We start from the raw sequence: 22207 nt of genomic DNA on the forward strand, positions 1-22207 counted from the left end.
AACAAGAAACTGTTGCACTCCAGTCATCTACATCAAAAGCCTCAACGCAGGGGGAAACTCGTTGTTGAACCGGGCGGCATTTGCTCCCGGCGGAAATCGGCCTCCTATTGGTCTGTGTTGGTTGCGGGACCTACCAGAGAAACAAGCCAATTTTATACAAAACTGTCAATAAGAAGGGGAATACTTCAGGTGGGGACCCGTAATTAATGCTAGTAGCACATGGAAACTGCAGAGAGACAGGAAATTCCCCACTGCAGCGATGCTTGCCTGTCGGCCGGCGCGGCGCCTCGTTGATGACCGCAGCCGCCTCGTCGAACGCGTGCCGGCCATGAACCCGCCGCCGATGTCGACCACGCGCATGGGCGGCATGCCGAGAGTGACGGACGCATCGAAGATCGAACACACTCTGGGACGCATGAGTCCAGCCTAGAAATCAGCGCGGACGCGAGCTGCTCCTTGCAGACACAGTTGGTGATGACAGCGATGAGGCGGGCGACGAGCTTAACATCCTCGGTAGCTGGGAGCAGTGCCTCGCAGGTGCGGAGAACGGCCATGGAGCTGGCGATGCGCTCCAGTCCAACGGCCAACTTCGGGCAATCGGCGGCCATCCCCGCGACATCGTAGACCTGGTCGTCAAGGAAGTGTCGCACCGCGCTGACGAACCCGGCCATTGTCGTTCGGCAGCAGCCCAGGAACCCAGGATCCACCTTGCAGGCGCCGAGCCCACCCTCCGCTGATTTCACCCCAGGTGCTTTTCCTGATTCGAGGAGTTCATCGCGTAAATCTAAGTCGTGGACGGTGCTGTGGTGCAGGTTGTGGACATGTAGAGGCGGGGCGCCACGTCGGGCAAGATCTTGGGCGGAGTCATGGCGCTGTGGAGGTCGGTCGGAGCCATGGCACCGTGGAGATCGTGTTCGCAGCTGCGGATCCAGGTCGAGCTTCAATCTGCACTGGGTGAGATCCAAGGAGGATCCATGGCGTGGTGGAGGTCCCGTACGGCGGAGGAAGAGATGGAATCCACCGCCGCCATAAGTGCTCTGCTCTGATGTAGGAGAAGCAGAGGACCAGTCCCCTGCAGCCGCCAGGTCCTAGGGCGCCGGGACCAGTTCCTCGGCACCGGCGAGTCGAGCTCGACGAGCCCCACCATCCGCCTGGACAGCAGCCCGGACGCGAGCTGCTCCTGGCAGACGTTGTTGGCGATGACGCGGGCGACGAGCTCGACAGTCGACATCCTCGGCAGCCGGGAGTAGTGTCTCGAAGGTGCGGAGAACGGCCACAGAGCTGGCGATGCTTGAGGTTCCGCGAGAAGCCGCCGGGTCTTCGCTCCGGGACACCAGCGGGAACTGCGCGAGCAGCTAGCGTCGGCGAGCTTCTCCGCGAGCTCCTTGCACCACTGCGCAAGCAGCACCCATCCCAAATAATTTAGTCTATCTCCATAGGTGGGCCCCACACGTATATGTACTAGTATGTTCTATATTTACCTACCGTATACCAAAAAGGCTGCCTTTAGCAATGGGCCCCGCACGCACTGCTGGACCAATCAAATGCTGAGTTGAGGTGAGATCACATGCCGCCAGGTTCATTTTATTCACTCTCCAACGCAGGGCGTTATTCAATGGTACTGCTACATACTACTAGCTTGTCCTCAGGAAATTCACGGCGAATAGGGACAGGTCCAAGAATTCAAGCAACATAGATAGCAGCGTGATGATGAAAACACTACACTGCACTAGCTGCAGAAAGCACACATCTCGTAACCAGCAGCCCATTGCGCTATAGATAGAAAGTGAACATCTATAGGCGTCCTGTATTCTGCTGGCATGGAGCAGCATCGCTGTACATCAGTCTTTGCATCACAGAGGAGGGGTACTTGGTTGCTTGCAGGGCATGGTGCGTGTCCTGGAGACTGGCCTCGACGCAAAGAGATAATCAGGCTCAATCCTCCCTGAAAAAAATTCGAACAGAGACCTGATGCCACATCACAATATCACATGGCCCAAAATGTTGAAGACAACATTAATGTATGATACAGTTAGAAACGTACGAGCACAACTCCGGTGATCAAGTAGAAAGCAAAAAAGACACAACTGTAACGGGTGGTCCTTACCAACGTGTACAAACAGTACTAGTTTTGTACTTCAGACATTTGAGAGGTCTGTATGACTACGAAAAGAGCAACCGTCCCTTCTACCATAGCGCAAGCAACGGGAATCCATCACAAATAGAGGATTTATTACGATAAAGAGTCAGTCAGTAAAAATACTTCACGCCCTTAATTCGCACTAAAATGTTTCTCTCCAATCACATGGCACATTAAGTCTATCTTCCGAGAGTACTGTGACTTGGGAGCCTTGAAGGTGTCAATATGCCAACATGCTGTGGAGCTAAGCAGTTTTAAAACCTTTTTCGGTGGTTCTTTTCACTGTGTTCGCATAAGTACGTAAGTTAAATTGACCACATCACAGAAGATAATACACGACCTTATTGTTCTACCGTTGTCATCTCACTACTGAAGAAGTACCCAGGCGGTACCAATGTGCAATATGTGCATCCCAATTAACTGGAGGTAGAACAATGGCCAAGAATACAGAATCTCCAGAAAGTCTGTGTGACCTGAGTTTTTTGTGCCCCTGCACCCATCGTCAAAAACCCATCCTACTTGTTCTGAAAAGTTGTGGAAATAATTTAGTAGAGTAACCCACCCTACTTGTTCTGACAAGTTGTGGAAATAATTTAGTAGAGTCATAGCATACACACAACATGACAGAAAAATTGCAGTATTAGAGCATCTCCACCGGGGCGCCCATAGCGGCCCCAATAGCTTTTTGGGGGCCAGCGGCCAAAATGGGCTCGCACCGGCGCGTTTTCGAGTCCAATAGAAGCGCTGGCAACCCCGTGCCAGCCCCTTCGCGAAGGGCGCGAATCGGGCGCCGGCGCCTCGCGACATGACGGTTTTCGCAGGTGGGGCCGTCTTGGCAGCGACTCGAAGCGACGGGTCGCATTGAAAATGACGCGTGCCGGTTGTCAGCGTCAACCACTCCGTCGAAAACCGAAGCGGCGACGAGGACGGCAACTGGCCAAGCGGCGACCACCCACCTCCCCCACGCGCCTTCAATGCGCGTCCGCCGCCGCCCTTAAACCTGCACCGACGCACTCCTCTCGTCTTATCCCCCGTCTTCCAACCTTAGTCGCCGCGACCACCAATCTCGCAGACGCCACGCGACACACCCACCGCCGCAAACACATTACGATGGCACACAATGCCGAGGCCGGCGGCAGCGACGGAGGCGGTGGGCTCCGGTCGCTACAACTGACCTACGACGAGGCCGACATCCTCTACTGCCAGCGCATCCCCGTGCCGCTGCAGTTCAAGCTGCCGCATGGGTGGCACATGTCCAACACCGGCTACACCGTGCCGCCGCCGCCCCCTCATCGCGGAGGGGCAGGCGCACATGTCGCCGGCCAACAAAAGCCAGCCGGCGAACGCGCTCACCATCCCGGCGTGGTCGCTGCGCTTTGAAGAGGAGCACGCCATCGAGCTCGCGCATTCGGCCGGCTGCGACGCTGGCATTTCAACCGCGTTGGCCGACGGGTCTGGCAAGGTCGCGACGCTGACGGAGTACGGCTACCGCTAGCCCATCCACGGCGACCCCCCGCACGTCCCGCTGTACTACCCGCAAGCGGAGTGCATGGCGCCGGCAGCGCCGCCTCTGTAGAGGCCGCCGGCAAGGACGACGACGTCTTGGAGCTCGCGCACCGGATCGTCGATCGCCAGCTGCCGCACGGCTCGGCCTTGCACATGCCTCCTTTGGGCGGCATCGTCATCAGCGACGGGACAAGGCGCACATCTTCGGCTACGGCTCGAAGGACGACAGGGACGGTTCAACGCTACCGCCCCAAGGAGGAGGACGCCGCAGGCTCGGCACTACCTCCGCCGGCGAAGAAGAGGTGGTGGGAGATGGAGGCGCAGGCGGCCCTCCGTGGCAGTGATGACACGGAGGACTTCCCCGGTCACCACATCACCATCGGCCGCCACTCCATCGACAAGGACTACCAGCAGATCACGCTGGACCCGCGGCAGGCAGCAGTGTGGTCCGCCAAGGACCACAGCGAGAACTTCGTTGACCTCCCCGGTCCATCTGAGCTGCCGGCGCCAAAGGAGGAGGACGACTGGTCCTTCAGCTCCCTCTCCGATGACGGAGGCAGCAACTCGGACAACCTCGACTTCAGCGCCTTCGATGCACGCCACTAGTTTTTCTTTTTTAGTTTTTAGTTTAAATTCGAGTCAGTTTTGTATAAAACTAGTCAATATTCGTATGAATTTCATTTTTCAAATGTTATTTACATATGAATTTCTATTGGGGGCTGCCGTATTGGGGGGGGGGGGGCGCTGGTGTGGGAACACCATCCCCAAATGAAGGGATGCTGTGCCGGCGCCTATTTGGGGAGCGCCGGTGGAGATGCTCTTAACAGGCCCAATTCATAGCTCAATTGGGTATAGAGAAATAGCATACATCTAACATATTGAACTCACAGCTTGAGAAACGAAAATAACAAAATTCAGCTGCGGTAGTGTTAACAGTACAATTCAGACCCCAATTAGAATCAACTATTGTGCATGGCATGATGCCTTTTTTGTTTCTCCGGCTGTGAGTTAAATTTATGAAAAACTTTGTGACATTGTAGATATATATTGTGTCAATGTATTCAATTATTTCTAGAATCTTTTTATATAACTTCTATCATGGGTTTTGAACACCAGGTGCACCGGTTGCACGAGAACTTCTGGTGCATGATAGCATGAAAACAAGCTTCTACTTGCAATCAATTCATCTATAGGCCTCAAGACAGAGAGAAATGATAAGACTATTAGACTATTTTCTCCATTTCTTGCACCAACTCATGTTATCAACTAAAGCACGTGCCAGAAAGTATCTGGGCATCGATCGCTAGCTGAATTTTCTTTCATGATAGGACATATATATAAGGCTTACTTTGGTATTGTGGTGGCTTATTACACGGTTTCTTCTTTCTTGAGGACATAATAGCAAATTGAGAACATCTTCATAGCGTATTTCCTATAAACGCAACAGCAAAATTGTACTTCTTCCAGCAGAAGTAATCGACAATAATGTATTAAAATGCTAAAGATGAGATTTCAAATGACTGGCACAAATATAAAACCTCTTTTGTCAACACTTTTTTCATAACAAAATAGTAAGTGCAGCCTGAAAGAGCAGAAATTTTAGCATGACAGTTCCTTTCTCAAATTGAGTTAGCTACTTACAGGCTGAGGTCTCTATGATACCCGCGCCCTCTACCATAGCCCAAGTAATGGGAATCCATCACAAATGGAGGATTTATTGCGGTAAAGAGTCAGTAAAAAAACTTCACACACTAAACTAGCACAAAAATGTTTCTCTCTAATCACATGGCACAAAAAGTCTATCTTCCCTCGGTCTAGTATACTGTACTAGAGACCAGAGAGTACTTTGACTTGGGGGCATTGAAGGTGTCAATAACTTAACATGCCAACATGCTGCGGAGCTAAGCAGTTTCTAACCCTTTCCCCCAGTGGTTCTTTTCACTGTGTTCACATATGTACGTATGTTAAATTGACCACATCACAGAAGAACTTTATTGTTGTACTGTTGTCATCTGACTACTGATGCAGTCCCAAGCGGTACTAATGTGCAATATGCGCATCCCAGTTAACTGGAGGCAGACCAATGGTGAAGAATGCAGAATCTCCAGAAAGTTTATGTGACCTGAGTTTGCCCTGAGTTTTTTGTGCAACCTGTGCACCCAACATCGAAAAACCAATGCTATTTGTTCTAAGAAGTTCTGGAAATAATTTAGTAGACATACATACATCCAACATGACAGAAAAATTGCAGTACTAAGGGCCCAATTCATAGCCCAATTGGGTATAGAGACATAGCTTGCATCTAACATGTTCAACTCACAGCTTGAGAAACGAAAATAACAAATTCAGCTGCGGTAGTGTTAGAAATGCAAAATCTGACCATGAAATGGCCAGATTGATCTTAATAATCATGACAACAAGCTAAGATGATCAACGATACGACCATGGAGGTCCAAGACAGACAAAAACGGTAAGACTAGTCGACTATTTCTCCGTATGTTGCATTAACTCATGCTATCAACTGAAGCACGCGCTAGAAAGTATCTGAGAGGTGATTGCTAGCTGAGATTTCTTTCATGACAGGACAGATATATAAGGCTTAGTTTGGTATTGTGGTGGCTTATTCCACGCTCTTGAGGACATACTAGCAAATTGAAAACGTCTTCATAGCGTATTTCCTATAACCGCAACAGGAAAATTGTACTTCTCCCAACAGAAAATCGATAGAAATGTATTAAAAGTTCCATTAAAATGCCAAAGAAGAGATTTCACATGACTGGCAAAAATGCTAAACTTCTTTTGTCAACTCTTTTTTCATAACAAAATAAATGGTAAGTGCAGCCTGAAAGAGCAGAAATTTTAGCATAACAGTTTGTTTTTTCAAATGGAGTTAGATATTTAAACATAGGAATTGTCTCCTTCCAACAGTGCATTGCATCTAAAGAATCAAAAAAGGCTGCTGGATTAACAAAAACCACTTCCAAAGACATATATTAGGTGCTAATCAAGAAGTATTGACATCCATTTACTGCCTGATATAGCTCAGTCATATCTGTAGGTTCACATGATTCCTGACTTTTAACTAATTCGCCAAATCGCCCTAAGATTGACCAAAGTCAGATCACAATTTGATTGATTGAGGTTCATTCTAGTTTTTAACAACATAATTTCAATCAGAAGCTATCTAAAGACAATATAATATAATACCTAGACATTACAGCACATGTGCACAAATTTGTGTTCCAACGAAACAACTAAACAATGTCGTGCAGATTAATCGTTGCATTTTCCTCGAGAACTTTCAGTTGCTACTTTGTTCCTACTAATATCATAGCACTCAAAATATGCATATGGATCCAAAATTTTCAGTTCTCATTATAGTTGATATTCTGTTGAGATAGGTAGCACATAATATCGTGCCCAAAATATGTCTTGCTTCTATGACTATGGGGTCCCTTACTAGAACTTGTTCCACCCTCAAATTCACTATGCTAATTTCAAGCTTACTCGGGGAAGAAAACTGAAGCACTAACTAATCTCTCATCCATTTCCTCAATAATAGTTTCTCATACACTTGTGTTCCAACGAAACAACTAACAATGTCGTGCAGATTAATCGTTGCATTTTCTTCAAGAACTTTCAGTTGCTACTTTGTTCCTACTCACTCAAAATATGCATATGGATCCAAAAATTTCAGTTCTCATTATAGTTGATATTCTGTCGAGATAGGTGGCACATAATATCGTGCCCGAAATATGTCTTGCTTCTATGACTATGGGGCCCCTTACGAGAAGTTGCTCCACCCTCGAATTCACTATGCTAATTTCAAGCTTACTCGAGGAAGAAAACTGAAGCACTAACTAATCGCTCATCCATTTCCTCGATAGTAGTTTCCCATACCCTTGTGTTGCGCCGGCTAACAATATCCAATAATAGGCATCACATATATTACACCGTAACTAAAGAATGTTCGTTCAGGATCCATACCATTTGATGAGCGACCCAAAGAGGAAATGCTGCATGATGGGCACCTTCTCCAGCACTTCAGCCTTGTACATCTTGAGCAGCCCACTGTTGACCTTCTTCCAGTGCGGCACGCCGCTGATATCATCCAACATGGGCGAATGCTCGGCGAAGGGCCCCTTCTTCACCTTTTTAACGTACATGACACACGCCAGGTACATGTACTCCTTGGAGAAGTTTTCCAAGATGTCTGGGTTGTGGATGGACTTGGGCTTCATGTACTTGTGATCGATGAGCTGCGCAGCCCCGAACACAAAGGGCAGGAAATGGTAATCGTCTAGCCCCCACACGCCGTGCGACCCCGCAGGCTCCAGCAGGTAGGTGTCCTGCAGCGTGCGCATGAGGTCGAGGTAGGCAGCGAACACCCGCAGCACGACGGCGGGGAAATCGTCCTCGGCGATGAGCCCGAGGCGCGCCAGGCAGTAGAGGAAGGCGGTGAAGTTGGTCTCGTGCCCCGTGCCGTAGTCGATGCGGGAGCCGTTGCCGAAGGAGTCGAGCAGGTACGGCGCGAGCTCGACCTCGGCGCCGGCGAGGGTTGACGGGGACGCGGCGGTGGCGGTGGCGATTATTGGGGAGATGAGGTCGTTGACGGAGTGGGCGAGCTTCTCGTGCCAGAGGCGGAAGGCGGGGTTGCCGTAGCGGGAGCTGTGTGGGAGCGGCGGGGTGGAGGCGACGAAGGCGGAGAGCGCGGAGATGAGGTCGAGGAGCGCGGAGACCGCGGGGGAGGGCGGGGACGGGAGCGGGTCGGAGAGCTTGCGGCCGTGGACGGAGGCGGAGAGCGAGGCGACGAAGCCGAGGAAGTGGCGGCCGTGGGTGGAGGCGTGGAAGCGGGCGATGTCGTCGGGGGAGGTGATGCGTTTGGTGGGTGGGTGGAAGGCGAAGGGCGGCGCGGCGGCGGGTACCGGGAGGGGCTGCGGGACCGGGGAGAGGACGATGGCGGCGGTGTTGGTGGGCGCGTTTATGGCGGGCATGCGGATGGGGCGGTAGGCGGGCGGCGGGGAGTCCCCGGACCAGGGGGCGGGGGTGGGCGCCGCGGCGGGCGCGCCGCAGGAACGGCAGAGCGGGGTGTGGATGTGGGCGGCGTGGGAGGGAGGCGGGGTGGAAGACGAGGTCGAATCGGGGTTGGACATGACTGCCGGCGACGGCGGCGGCGGCGGGGGATCGCAGACGGCTGGTTTGGGTCGGTGAGGAGGGGTGGGTGACTCGGGGAAGGCACTGACTGACTGACGCTGGAGAAGAGGAGTTGCGTCCGTCACGGCGGAAATGGTTTCCTCTCCTCTGTTGGGCTGGGATGATACGTGGAATATGTATGCCTCTCTGGGTGGCAAGGCTCCTCCGGTACTTCCAGTGTACTGGGCTGAATGTAGTACAGTATGTCAAAAGAAAACTGGGCTGTGGTGTACTCAAAGTAGGGAGGTAAATGGTACACATAATTTCCTTTCAAATATTCATGGGACGGAGAGAGTACAATTTTTCAAATGCAACATATATGGACGCGGATATGGATATTGCATGTGCCGATATCCGATGGATATGGCAACGGATAGTATCCGCTATTTTCCGCGGATTATCCGACCTTCTCAATTGGGATAATCAAATTATATATGTCCACTTGACCTCTCCAAGTACCTAATTAGTAGTCAATGACAGCCTTCATATATATAACTAGATGATACCCCATGCTTGCGGCAGAAATATTTGTTTCACAATTAGAATTTATGAACCATCGGTTATAAACAAATGGCAACCACTAAGAGTTTTGTGAAATTGCATATGAAAATTGTATGTTTGTATGTTGGGGGTTTCCTTTCTTTCACGGATCGGCGAGGGGGTGAAATCCGCGTGAAAAACCTTTTCCGATGAGGCTATTGACGGGAACTAGAAATGGTTAGCCTCGTCTGGCACATTTTAGTGGAGGGCTAGAGCCACCGTTTTGAATGAATATTTGTAGAAACTGGTTATTCCTATCCTCTCTCACACTCTAAACCAACTAGTTGGCAACCACTTATTCAGTGGCTACCTCTAGCCACTTGAGAATATCCCTGAACCAAATAACCCCTAAGATTCGCCAATGCTTGTGGGTGAGGGCTCTCTAGAGGGGGGGAACAGAGGAGGCGAGCGGATGACGACAAAGTTGGAGGCTAGCGTCGGTGGAGGGAGAGAACCTTACGTTGCATGAACGTTTGTTTCCTCGTGCGAGTATTTGACAGTTTTATTCGACGTGTTGTTGTTCCGGTGTCGAGTTCTAAACGTGAAAGACATACTTCCGTTGTGCTAAAATATAGAAGTGCGTATTAGTTTTGATTGTCAAGGTATGCAAAGTTTGACCTAGTACGTAGAAAAGAAAATTTAACATCTACATCCTAAAACTAATGTGAGTTTTGCAGATGTAAAGTTTGACCTAGTATGTTTTGCATATGTAATTTCTTGATTTGTATAGATCTCACATTTTATATCCAGAAAGAAATGAAACATGGATGTTTTTAGCATATTTTGCATTATGAAACAAGTCAAACAACAACACTAGCTAGCAATAATCACACATGGTCCATGGAGTCGAAAAGCCAAAACATCCAATATTTCCAGAAGCACGCCAGAGTAGAACGTGCATCGGAAAAATTCATTAGGGCTCCTTTGATTCATAGGATAGGAAAATCATAGGAATATGAAAAACATAGGATTAAGATGTCATTCCTAGTTGAATCCTATGAGAAGATGAGTTTTCTTTGATTGCGACAAAGGAATTTTCCATAATGTATGACCTTATTTTTTTTCTATAAGATTTGCACTACAAGATGCCTATAAAATTATTTCCTATATGATATATTCCTATGAATCAAATAACTAGTGTAGAAAAAATCTCTTAGGATCTAAATCCTACACAATTCCTACATAAATCCTATAAATCGAAGGAGCCTTAAGGTTGGCATCATCCTACAATGCATGAAACTCACAGAGTACAATACAACCTCTCCTGCTCAAAGAACAAATTACGTTAAGTACGGATCAAACGAGACAAGTACATGCAAAACACAGTGAAGTATTACAAGGAACAGGAAATAAATAAATGAGTCATTTATTTCTCTTCGCGATGTCATGCATCTAGAGTGCTATAGCATCCGTTTTGCCTCCTTGGTCTCACGCGCGTCGTCACGAGCTCACAGCACCTACACAAGCGTCCTGCACTTGGACGTCGTCGGGTCCCACAGCGCCGGGAGCAGGTACTTCCTCCCGCCCAGCCCGACGGCGTTGTAGCTCGCGCCGGTGGCAGGATCCTTGAGTAGCGTCCCCGGGTAGCCGGGGTAAGCGCCGCTGCCGAAGATGCCGGTGCACGCCGTCGCGGCCTCCATGCCCAAGTCGCCCTGGTAGTACCCGTCCCCGTAGGGGTTGGTCACCGTGCCGGCGAGCAGCGCGGCGAGGCTGATCACCACGCCGTCCATGCCGACGTCGCCGCTCGGCGACACGAGCGGCGGCATCGGTGGCCCGTACACGGGCCTCGCGAACGGCCACGCGCACTGGCCCGGGCACTGCTTGGCCGGGTTGCCCGCCCACAGGTAGGTATACCGCGCTCTGCCGTGCGCGCCGGCGCTTGCGTGGTCGTGGACGCCGCACCGGAACATGCAGAAGGGGTCCACGAGGACGTCGGGCGCCGTGAGAACGGCCGTGATGGCGTCGCGGTGGTGCCCCGCGGCCTTCGCCAGCGCCGTGACGTTCTCCAGCGAGAGGGACCGGCCGAGCGACATGCGCTCGTCGAGGAGCTGCCGGCCGAGAATCAGGCGCGCGCCCCCGCCGCGGTACAGCGAGGTGACGCGCCACCAGGACGCCACGGACGGGCCGGCCTGGGCGGCACGGGGCGCCGGCGCAGAGACCGAGCGGACGAAGTCGGCGACGATGGCGCGCTGCGACGGGGCGAAGCGGCCGTAGTAGAGGATGTTGACGGTGAGGTTCCCCGTGAGCAGCGTGCCGTGGTGGTCCTGGAGCACGATCGGGTCGGGCTTCACCAGGAACAGCATGCGCGGGTTGTACGCCGCACACCCGGGCGCCGCGGCGGCGACAAGGAGGAAGAAGAGGCAGAGAAGTGGCAGGAACGACGCCCTCCTGGACTCATCCATGGAGATTGGCGAGAGAGATCAACGAGCTAGCTGTGATCGATGTGCGTTAAGCTTGTGTATGTTTGGTACGTTCGTCGATCACGTTCGCGGTGGGCTTAAATAGCAAGCTCGGGAGCGTATGGGTGGTAAAGACGACGACGTGATGGAGGTGGTGTGATGTTTTGGCGCGTCAAAGGAGTTAAAGAAAGCCATGTCGCGCGTGTGCATGCATCCCGCTCCGCGGTTTTGGATTCGAGTCGTCGTACGTTGCAGAGAGACACTGGAGATGAGTAATGCTACACTTACGGGCACAATTTCGTACGGATTAGCTTACGGACTGAGGTGGCAATGAACCACAGGCTGGCATCCGCATTTTTAGGATCAACCACACCAGATCACTTCAAATTAACGTGGCCACGTTGCATCCGTAAGCATATTCCGTAAGAGCAATCCGTAGGTGTAGGATTGGAAGAATGTCTGTGTGCCACTTGGTTCACAACGTGGTCGCAACAATTTTCATGGCTGGCTGCTGAACGCAAGCTGTGCGAGAGGGTCCTGTGTTGTGAGTTGTGACCGGGATGCAAGTCCGGCCGATTGGTTCATTGCAAATACTTTATGGGCGTTCAAAGATGGATTAAGCTATACCGTCGGCGCACAAGTGGTCTCGTTCTACTTTATTCTCCAAAACTAGAGGCAGGAGAATGTACAAGACAAAACTTCTCTACATTCTCATCATGCATGTTTTCACAGAATAATCAAATGCTAGTATTTTGTTTTGCTATTTCTGAATCAGTCCGAGGAGCTACATGCTCCCTCGTTCCAAGATTTGGCTAGATTCATATGTATTTACACAGCAAAATACATTTAGATATACTCATATTAGATCAATATGTGTCAATTAAGGATATCATCCAACCGAAATCCACATTTTTTTTTATTTCCACCATGCGTGCTGCAATGTAAGACTCGGTCCGTGTTTTCTTTTCATAAGAGCAGTCCATAGATGTATAATTACCGGTGAGAGATTGTCGTGGATGGATAATGGAAGTATGGAACTGCAACAATGGAAGGGGACGAAAAAATTTGAGATCGGGCGAACTTTTGAAGCATGAAAAAAATCGATGCAAAACACCACTAATTTCCAATTAGCGCAACATGAAAATATCATTAATTTGCACTGTAAACAATTAGTGAGTTAGACAATTACCAGTACACAAAGTTTGTCTTTCAGGTGGGCGATGGACAAGCAAAAGAAATGGAAAAATAATTAAATGAATTGCCGAATAAAGAAGATGTAGAGTTGACCAAGCTCAATGTTGATGCTAGTTTTTCAGAAGAAAATGGCAATGGTTCGTGGGGTGCAATTCTTAGAGTTGATGAAGGTAAAGCTATTATGTCATCCTTACACTACTGCCCAAAAACAGAACAAAATTAACTCCGTGCCACTAGTTTTTGTCGAAAAATATATTCAGTGTTCATTAGAATTTCAGTCTCTCGGAGCCAACACGTCCACAACCATGGAATTGTGTATGGTGCATGGCAACTGTTTTCCTGCAATGTGTGTAAGTTGCCATAGGCCCACACCTTCTAAAAGTCACCACCATAACTAGGTGAGTCGCGCGCACACACCACCGCGCGGACATTAAAATTGTGTAATGTTCGCACTAGATCGGCTTCCTTTTTTCGGTGTTCAATGGCACTAGCTAGGACCAATGTGTTACCAAGATGAGGAAACTGACAATAACAAGAAGATTCAGCAAAACAAAGATTTTACCAGTAGTCAAGACAACCTTTGTCATGAGGAAGTTATCTCCGGTCAGTATGCATGAACTTGATATAAGATTACATGCAGAACTAGAAGCGGAAAAGATGAGGAATGCTGGCATGAATGTTCCAATACATGCTAAGAAATTACCGAGGCAAGATTGGCAGCATGGAAGAAGATGAATACCCTAAGGATGAAGTTGATTTCAACTACTCTGAAAATCCTGATGTGTTTGCTAGAGAGGTTGGCCTTAGTACAGATCTGCACCTCAAGAATGTTAGCCTTCTATGTAAAAATATTGCGAGGTTTGAAAAAGATGGCCTCTCGTAAGAGTTGGTTAGAGCTAAGTATCCGAGGAAAAGTACTTTACTCATTGCAAACGAAGTCCTTCACATTCTCATTTTTGGTCCGGGGTAGTGTCAATCAAAGATACCTTCTACAGTTGCTGCAAGACAGCAAGAGAGTGCTAGGTGATGGTAGAAAAACTTTAGTTCGGGAGGACAGTTGAATCGGCCATCAACCGCTCTGTCGAAGTTTCCCGTCTATACAATCTATGCTACAATGTCTTTACTAAAGGTTTTGATTTTCTGAGATGTAGTAGATTTTTGAGAGAGGAAACTAAAGAAATGTGGCCGGAATTGTTAGATGTTTGTAGCCAAGTGAAATTAACTAACAAACCAAATAGAGTACGTGTCATGGTTATTAACTAAATGGTGTGTGTTTTCTGTCAAATTGAAGTATTATGTTTTTGGTAGCCAAAAAATTCAACTTCCCTTACAAAGTTATGTGGACTCTCAAGAAAACTTTGAGGATCAAAGATTTCTTTTGTTGGTTGGTGATAAGAATTAGGATTCTTAATAGGATCGATAGTGTGGTGGATGTCGGTACATTTATGTTGGTCTTTTCGTTTTGTTGGATAGATCACATGGCTTGTCTTGCTATCTGTTCAAGTCTGCTATGGGTCGTGTAAGAACCGTGACTCTGTGAGATACTTGAGTTTGTAATGAAACTCGGTGACCGTGTGAGGATCCTTGTTTTGAAAAGAAAAAGAGCTTCGGCCAATGTATCTCATGCCGGTCTTTCACAACAGAATATGAATGACCCGTTTATGAACTTCTTCCTGTAACATAGAGCCCATTTAAAAGTTGTATCCCTCCTAGAGTTCGTAAGGCCCACCAGAGTATAGCCCATCACAGCCCAGGCCAGCATAGCCTGTCTAACTAACATACTGCATCGTCTCAAAAAACAAAAACTAAAATACTGCTGCATCTTGTTTATTTTTTTGGTTGAGAAAACATACTGCCTCTTGTTTGTCGACATTATGAGACACGACTCAGTCACACGTGCGGTGCCGCATAATCATCCAATCGTGCCTTACGTGTCACATGCTGACCGACGCACGCCCTGCTCTCCGGTACGGCAACGTGGAGTTCGAACACGTCGGACCCTAATACTAGGACGAGTGTCGAGTAGGATAGGGTTCGATGGTGATGATAAGCATCGCCAAGTTCCAAGTTCAGTCACGTGCCTCCGCTTCTAAACCGTACCGTTCAAACCAATCAAAATGTTACAAAATACTATTAGTAGTACAACTAGGGTTAAAAATAAAACGGAAACGGACGAAAACATGCTTTATCGTTTTTGTTTCCCTCTATCTTGTCGGAATCGAAAATGGAATCGAAAACTCCGGAAACGAATATGAAAACGGAAATCATCGGATATGAATACAGAACGGATACGTAGCGGATACATTACGAAAACGGATATTTGCCACAACACAATGCGGCATAATACCTTGATTAGTAGACCGAAAGACACACATAAATAAAAAGACAATAAGACAAGATATATCACTTAACTTCGACAAGCGGTAATTCAACATAAATTAATACACATAGTTTAACAGCTGCATGCACACACAGTTATACAAAGTAATTACGGTTAGAGTAATTAGTGGACTTGATACGTGGCTAAGCCTGGTTTCATGTGTAAATGTAGGTCTACTAAATGCATGAGCCTCTCTAGGTTATATTTTCGGAAACTTTTCGTATTTATTTTTCCGGAATTTCCTCTGCCGTTTCCCTTTCTGTCGGAAAGGGCTCCCTCGTTTTCTTTTCCGTTTCCTTTTATGATTTTGCCATTTCCGTTTCTTTTCCTCCAAATGTCGCTTCCTTTTTCGTATTTGGCCCTCCATTCCCTTTTTCTTCGGAAACGGATGGAAAGTTTCCCTTTCATTTTCAACCCTAAGTACAACACACCGATTTAGATGAAGTGCGCATGATTTACATTTTACATGTGGAGTACGGAGTACTTATTTATTTAGCACGAGAATACCCAAACACAACCTGCGAAATATTTACGCATATATGCACTACCGTAACTACTAGAAGCAGCATGTACACGACGGTACGATCTTGGCTAAGATGGGCAGCGGCAGGGTCACTTGTCACTGGCACGGCACGGCACGGCACCACCGTCCCGGCAGTGTACCACTACACTAGCGTGGAGCAGGCGGACGTGGCGGGGTCGAACAGTGCCGGGAGCAGATATTTCCGGCCGTGCGCGCCGTGGGCGTTGTAGCTCGCCCCGGTGGCCGAGTCCACCAACAGCTGGCCGGCATACCCAGGGTACGCGCCCTTGCCGTACACCCCCGGGCACGCCGTGGCGGCCTCCAGCGGCGCGGCGCGGTCGCCCTGGTAGAACCCGTCGCCGAACGGGTTGGTCACCGCGCCGGCCACCATGCTGGCCACGTTGATCACCAGCCCGTCCATGCCCACGTCGCCGTTCGGCGGCGCCAGCGGCGTCGACTGGGGCCCGTACGCCGGTTGGTGGAACGGCCACGCGCACTGCCCGGGGCACTGCGTCGCCGAGTTTCCTGCCCAGACGTACGCTGTGTCGGCCTTCGCGTCCACGGGCCCGTGCCGCCCGCACCGGCTCATGCAGAAGCCCTCCACGGCCACGTCCTGCGCCGTCAGCACCAGCGCGATGCCGCCCTTCGCAGGCCTTGCCCTGGCCGCCAGCGCCGGGAGCTGGGACAGCTTCAGGCTCTTTCCCAACGAGCACGCCTCGTCGGAGACCTGGCCGGACAGGACCACCCGCGCGATCTTGGCAACGCCTGTGCTCTGTCCTCCACTCTTGCCAACGGTGGCCGCCGCCTTGGACAGATACAGCTGGTGGATGCTGCTCCACCACTGGGAGACAGACGGCGCCGGGGCCGCCCTCGGCGCGGCGTAGAGGAAGACCAGGAAGTCGGAGACGATGGCCTTCTGCGCCGCCGTGAAGCGGCCGTACCAGAGGACGGAGACGGGGATGTCCCCATGCAGCACGGAGCCGTTGTGGTACGTGAGTTGGTTGGGCTGGGGCTGGACCAGGAACATGAGCTTCCTGGTGGTAACTGACGCGGCTGCCATGTTTGTGGCAAGCACCATTAGTAGCAGGATGAGGAGGTTTTGCTTGGCCATTTGGGGAAGAAGGGGAGGGGTTTAGATTTTGGAAGAAGGTTCTTGCAATGGTGTTGTTTGTAAGTGCGTGGGGAGCAAAGGCAAACGAGGACCTGTTTATATAGGTCAGCCCGGTGCTTAATGTTTTTTTTTTTTTTTTTTTGAACAAGATAAGGGCCTAGAAGGCCCCAGAGTTTCCATTAGATCACACGTGGCAGGTAGACTGTTAAGTACAGATGCTAAACTAGCCGTTTACTGTGCCGAAAGAACCAAGTTCTAATGTTACAAATCAATTTTTTTTTGCGAAAGGAAAACACACTAATGTACTCACCAGTTGGTTTTACTCTAGAGTTTAGAATGCCCATCCTATAAAGGTTGTACGAGATTTGTCAAAATTTAAATGTATCTAGTATATATTCTCGATTATTTTCCCTTTATGTTTAACGAAGCTTTATCTCCAAACCAATATGTCGGTCTTAAAGCATCTTCAACATATTCCTAAAACTTGCCCTTAAAAACAAGTATAAGTTGCACCGAAAAAGGGGTTCACAGTTTTCTACGAGCTCCCTCTGTAAGATAGGATGTAAATGTAAATCTGCCACATATATGGGCCCACCTGCCCGTGCTGCCGCCTGTGTCCTCCCGCGCGGCCCTGCCCCTAGCCGCGATGGAGACGGGTTATCTGTGGCGAAGGCGAGCGGGAACTAGTATGTATGACGGGGACGAGATCCAAATGTGAACTGATGCTAAATTTTGGCCGGCGCGACCAAATTTAGCTAGATTTTGTCGAAAGTCCAGCGAGTCCCACAACAAAATGGAACGGATGCGTTGTAAAATTGTCCTCAAAATCGTTGATCGTTTTTAAGGGCATTGGGAATTTTGGCTTCAAAACTGAACAAAGAAAGTTCTCCAATGTGGATTCTTGGTGTCCTTTAAAAGTTTATGGGTCAACCGATACCGAATCGGGAATTGGTATTTGTTCGACTAAAAGTTTAAAAATCAGTTATTTTAGGGGTTTGACTATTTTTACAGGATCCATTACAGTTGCTCTTAATGCATCAAGCATTTTCAAGTCTGTCCATTTGATAAGGCGAAGCCATCTATATATACTACCTTTAAATCTTATCAACGCATTTGCCGTGATTACTTTTCATAGTATACAAATGTTTTCATGTGCAACCATTTGTGTATAGATTGACGTGAAGTAGTCCATGTCAAAGTCCTTAATAACCTATACATCGAGTTATTTCCTTTTTTAATAATCTTGGTTTCATTGTGTTTGAGATGTGGGGGGCAAATCTCTCATGATTGGATCCATCTGGCTGCCAAATTTGACTCGGAAGAATGCAGTTAATAGGAGTCATAATCCAATACTAATCCATAAGTCGATTGAGCAACCAAACCAAAAAAAATGTCAAGTATCTCTGGTCCGTTATTTTACAAGCAGATAAGCATGTAAATATTGACCTTCCAAACATGTTGTCTCTAGGCTCCGTTGTACACCAGTGTTTGTTCTCAGCTCACCCGAGCAAAAGATATTAACTTTTTAGACGTAAAGCCTCGAAACGAGTCCGACTTTAAATTAATGAATCCATCAACCGGCTAGGAGTTACACCATGTGTTACAATACACACGCGCCAAGCGTACACCGCAAACCACAACAAAAGACAACACAGAAAAGTAAGCCGAAGGATCATTTGATCCATGAAGAGGGAGCCTTGTCTTCTGTTGCACCGACGCGATCACGACCGTGTCCACGCCAACAAACCTTCACCGCACCAAGCCTGCAACTCAAGGAGAAACTCAACGATGGGCCGGCCACCTAGCAGATCTTGAGGAACCAAAGGAGCGGGGGTCTTGCGGTGATGCCTCCAAAAAGGTGAATGGCGCAAGAATGCGTCATCATCATCGGTAGAGGCAGAGGTCCTGCAAAGTTTTCACCCAGACCCGACAACCACCACACATGGAGATGGGGCTAGGCCCAGACCAAACTACATCCAAACACACTATCATCCCCTGGCGTTGGGATAGGCACACCGGCAAGAGATACAACCAGACGCCGACCTAGCAAAGCCCCCCAAGGCGCTAGGAAGGAAATCGACTACCGCACCAAACCGTCTAAAAGCAGTCAGGCCAACGTTGCGAGAGGGCTGCACACCAGCGAGAGGTCACACGATGCTCCACAAGACACTACCAGAGAAGCTTACACGAACCGAGGCTTCCAAGGGTAGCAGATTGAGGTGGAGGGATGGAGTCGATCATTTCAAACAGGGGGGCCATCATCGGGACGCCTTCAACACGGGAACGACACCCGCAGGTGACGCCGTCACCGGCACAGGCTAGAGCCATGCGCTGCTTTCGCCGAGGTCCAAACCTAGTTAGAACTTCCGGACGCCATCGCGAGGACGTAGAGCGAACAAGGCAGAGATCACTGCCGCGCCTCCAACCTAAGTAGCACTATGAGCTAGCCCCAACTAGACTCATCCGCAGGAAAACATGCTGGCTGGCAGGTTCTGGCCAGACCCAGATCTAGACGTCCATGACCCTAGATTAGCGGCATCACGATGTCCGCCATCCCCAGCGCGCAAGCGCACTTGCACAAGCACGACCAAATTGGTCGGATGGAGAACATACCGTAGTCGTCGGAGTAGCTGCAGTACTAAGCCGGCCCAAGGACCTCGTCCCAGATAGCTAGCAAGACGTCACCCCATCGACTCCAGAATGTCGCCCGCAACGACGAAGGACTGCCGGAGTTCGCAGAAGCACAGAGCTCTGACAACCTCGAACGACCAGGGTCAGGTCCAGCCCCGCCTGGCCCTGAACCATCCCGAATGCAACCGACGAGAGGCAGCGGAGGTGGCGCACCCGGCACGCAGCCGCGCACCCCTGGCCACCCTCCGATCGAGAGGATATGGCTGGGCCCTGCCAGGCCCAGATCTAGGACCATAAGCCCAGATCTGGCCGAGGCTGCATCCAGCCCCCTGCCACCCATCGAGCAAGGCCATGGTAGCGCCGGCCAGGGCCAACATCGCCGTCTGCCGCCCACATGGCCCCCAACGGCCAGATATGCGCCCGTTCGGGATGGAGCCGGTGAGCCTCCTCTCCGCAAGGACGGAACCCGCCCCATCGGGCCCTCCAAACGCACGGGGGAACGGAGATCCGCCGCCACCAGTACCACCGAGGCTTTTCCCGGCGGCTCCCACCGATGATGGTGGCAGGGGAAGGAGGAGGGGGCAGATCTTGGTGGGGGAAGAGGAGGCGCCCCAGCCGCCCGCCTAGGGGGAGGTGCAACGGGGTGTGGGGCGGGGGGAGGGGGGCGACGGGAGCGGGGACGAGAAAGATATTAACTAAGGGTCTAGCTAATGCTCAGCTGACTACCACGTCAGCACGCACACAGTAGTTATAGTTCGGTCAAACTTTGCAAAGTACCACGTGGCCGGCTCCGTTTATTTTCCAACGTTTTGGAAGGCAAGAGTTTATACACATGCACCGGCCGACAACCCCTAGCTAGACAAAACCAATAATCCGTAGATTCTCTATAGTTCATGTAGATCCTCCATGCAACCTTTAGAGCATCTCTAGTCGGGTCATCAACCGTCCTTCAAACACATCCGGATCGAGTATTTGGGGGACGTGTTTCATTCGTGCCGTGTTTGGGAGATGTTGTTCCCCAACCGTGTCACCCCCACGTCGGCCCTAAACTTTAAAATACTTCTTTTTTATTTAGTATATAGAAGAAATGTGTAGGTTAAAGAACGCTGAGCGGTGCAACATACACAAATTACATATAAAAACTTCAAAAAATATAAACAAATTTACACATAAAAATTTAAACTACTTCTTCTTTGATGGCCCTGCCTCGTCGTCCTCACCTTGGCGCTTCCTGCTCGTCACCTCTTTCGAATAGGCGGTGTCATTCGACGCATCGGAGGAACTTGTGTCCTCCTCGTCATCGACGGAGCTCGCCGGCTGCGCCTTCGCCCGGGCTGCCGCCGCCTCCTCAACCTCTTCCTCCTCCTCGGCCTCGGCCTCCTGGGCCTCCTCCTCCTCCTCCTCCTCGGCGCTGTCCGACGGCGTGGAATCATCGCCGCTGCTGGGTGTCCGGACTCTGTCCCACCAATGGCGCCATCCTGGAGACTTGCCCTCGCTGTCGGTGTCTGATGGAAGCCCTAAGAGGTCGCTCATTGTGAGAAGTTTGGATGAATGACTGATACGTCTCCAACGTATCGATAATTTCTTATGATCCATGCCATATTATTGATGATACCTACATGTTTTATGCACACTTTATGTCATATTCGTGCATTTTCTGGAACTAACCTATTAACAAGATGCCGAAGAGCCGATTCTTTGTTCTACGCTGTTTTTGGTTTCAGAAATCCTAGTAACGAAATATTCTCGGAATTGGAGGAAATCAAGACCCAGGGTCCTATTTTGCCACGAAGCTTCCAGAAGACCGAAGGGGAGTCGAAGTGGGGCCACGAGGGGCCGCCACTATAGGGCGGCGCGGCCCAGGTCTTGGCCGCGCCGACCTGTAGTGTGGGGCCCCGTGTGGCCCCCACGTTGCCCTTCCGCCTACTTAAAGCCTCCGTCGCGAAACCCACGATGCGAAGAACCACGATACGGAAAACCTTCCGGAGACGCCGCCGCTGCCAATCCCATCTCGGGGGATTCACGGAGATCTCCTCCGGCACCCTGCCGGAGAGGGGATTCAGCTCCCGGAGGACTCTACACCGCCATGGTCGCCTCCGGAGTGATGAGTGAGTAGTTCACCCCTGGACTATGGGTCCATAGCAGTAGCTAGATGGTTGTCTTCTCCTCATTGTGCTTCATTGTTGGATCTTGTGAGCTGCCTAACATGATCAAGATCATCTATCCGTAATACTCTATGTTGTGTTTGTCGGGATCCGATGGATAGAGAATACCATGTTATGTTAATTATCAAGTTATTACATATGTGTTGTTTATGATCTTGCATGCTCTCCGTTATTAGTAGAGGCTACGGCCAAGTTTTTGCTCTTAACTCCAAGAGGGAGTATTTATGCTCGATAGTGGGTTCATGCCTGCATTGACACCGGGACGGTGACAGAAAGTTCTAAGGTTGTGTTGTGCTTGTTGCCACTAGGGATAAAACATTGATGCTATGTCCGAGGATGTAGTTATTGATTACATTACGCACCATACTTAATGCAATTGTCCGTTGCTTTGCAACTTAATACTGGAAGGGGTTCGGATGATAACC

General features: G+C 49.9%; 3 protein-coding genes across 4 annotated transcripts; all 3 read right to left on the minus strand.

Moving 5' to 3' along the window:
• Positions 1 to 1642: 1642 nt before the first annotated feature.
• On the minus strand, positions 1643 to 8819 carry LOC124674346 (serine/threonine-protein phosphatase 2A activator-like). Its single transcript, XM_047210386.1, has 2 exons — positions 7634 to 8819; positions 1643 to 1945 (listed from the first exon to the last, which is right to left on the minus strand). The coding sequence occupies exons 1-2, from the start codon at positions 8797 to 8799 to the stop codon at positions 1936 to 1938; spliced, it is 1176 nt and encodes a 391-aa protein (XP_047066342.1). The 5' UTR covers positions 8800 to 8819; the 3' UTR covers positions 1643 to 1935.
• Positions 8820 to 10836: 2017 nt separating this feature from the next.
• Positions 10837 to 11781, minus strand: LOC124708869 (protein EXORDIUM-like 2). The gene has a single exon (XM_047240511.1). It carries the CDS (start codon positions 11779 to 11781, stop codon positions 10837 to 10839), a length of 945 nt encoding a protein of 314 aa, XP_047096467.1.
• Positions 11782 to 16017: 4236 nt separating this feature from the next.
• Positions 16018 to 17039, minus strand: LOC124674355 (protein PHOSPHATE-INDUCED 1 homolog). 2 transcript variants are annotated; one of them, XM_047210405.1, is made up of 2 exons: positions 16688 to 17039; positions 16018 to 16645 (listed from the first exon to the last, which is right to left on the minus strand). In XM_047210405.1, exons 1-2 carry the CDS (start codon positions 16984 to 16986, stop codon positions 16018 to 16020), a joined length of 927 nt encoding a protein of 308 aa, XP_047066361.1. In that variant the 5' UTR covers positions 16987 to 17039. The 2 variants fall into 2 exon arrangements, with proteins under 2 accessions (XP_047066361.1, XP_047066352.1); XM_047210396.1 differs by having other exon boundaries at positions 16018 to 17039.
• Between the last annotated feature and the right edge of the window lie 5168 nt (positions 17040 to 22207).

Source organism: Lolium rigidum, chromosome 1 (genome assembly GCF_022539505.1).
Source record: "Lolium rigidum isolate FL_2022 chromosome 1, APGP_CSIRO_Lrig_0.1, whole genome shotgun sequence".
Taxonomy (NCBI): Eukaryota; Viridiplantae; Streptophyta; class Magnoliopsida; order Poales; family Poaceae; genus Lolium; species Lolium rigidum.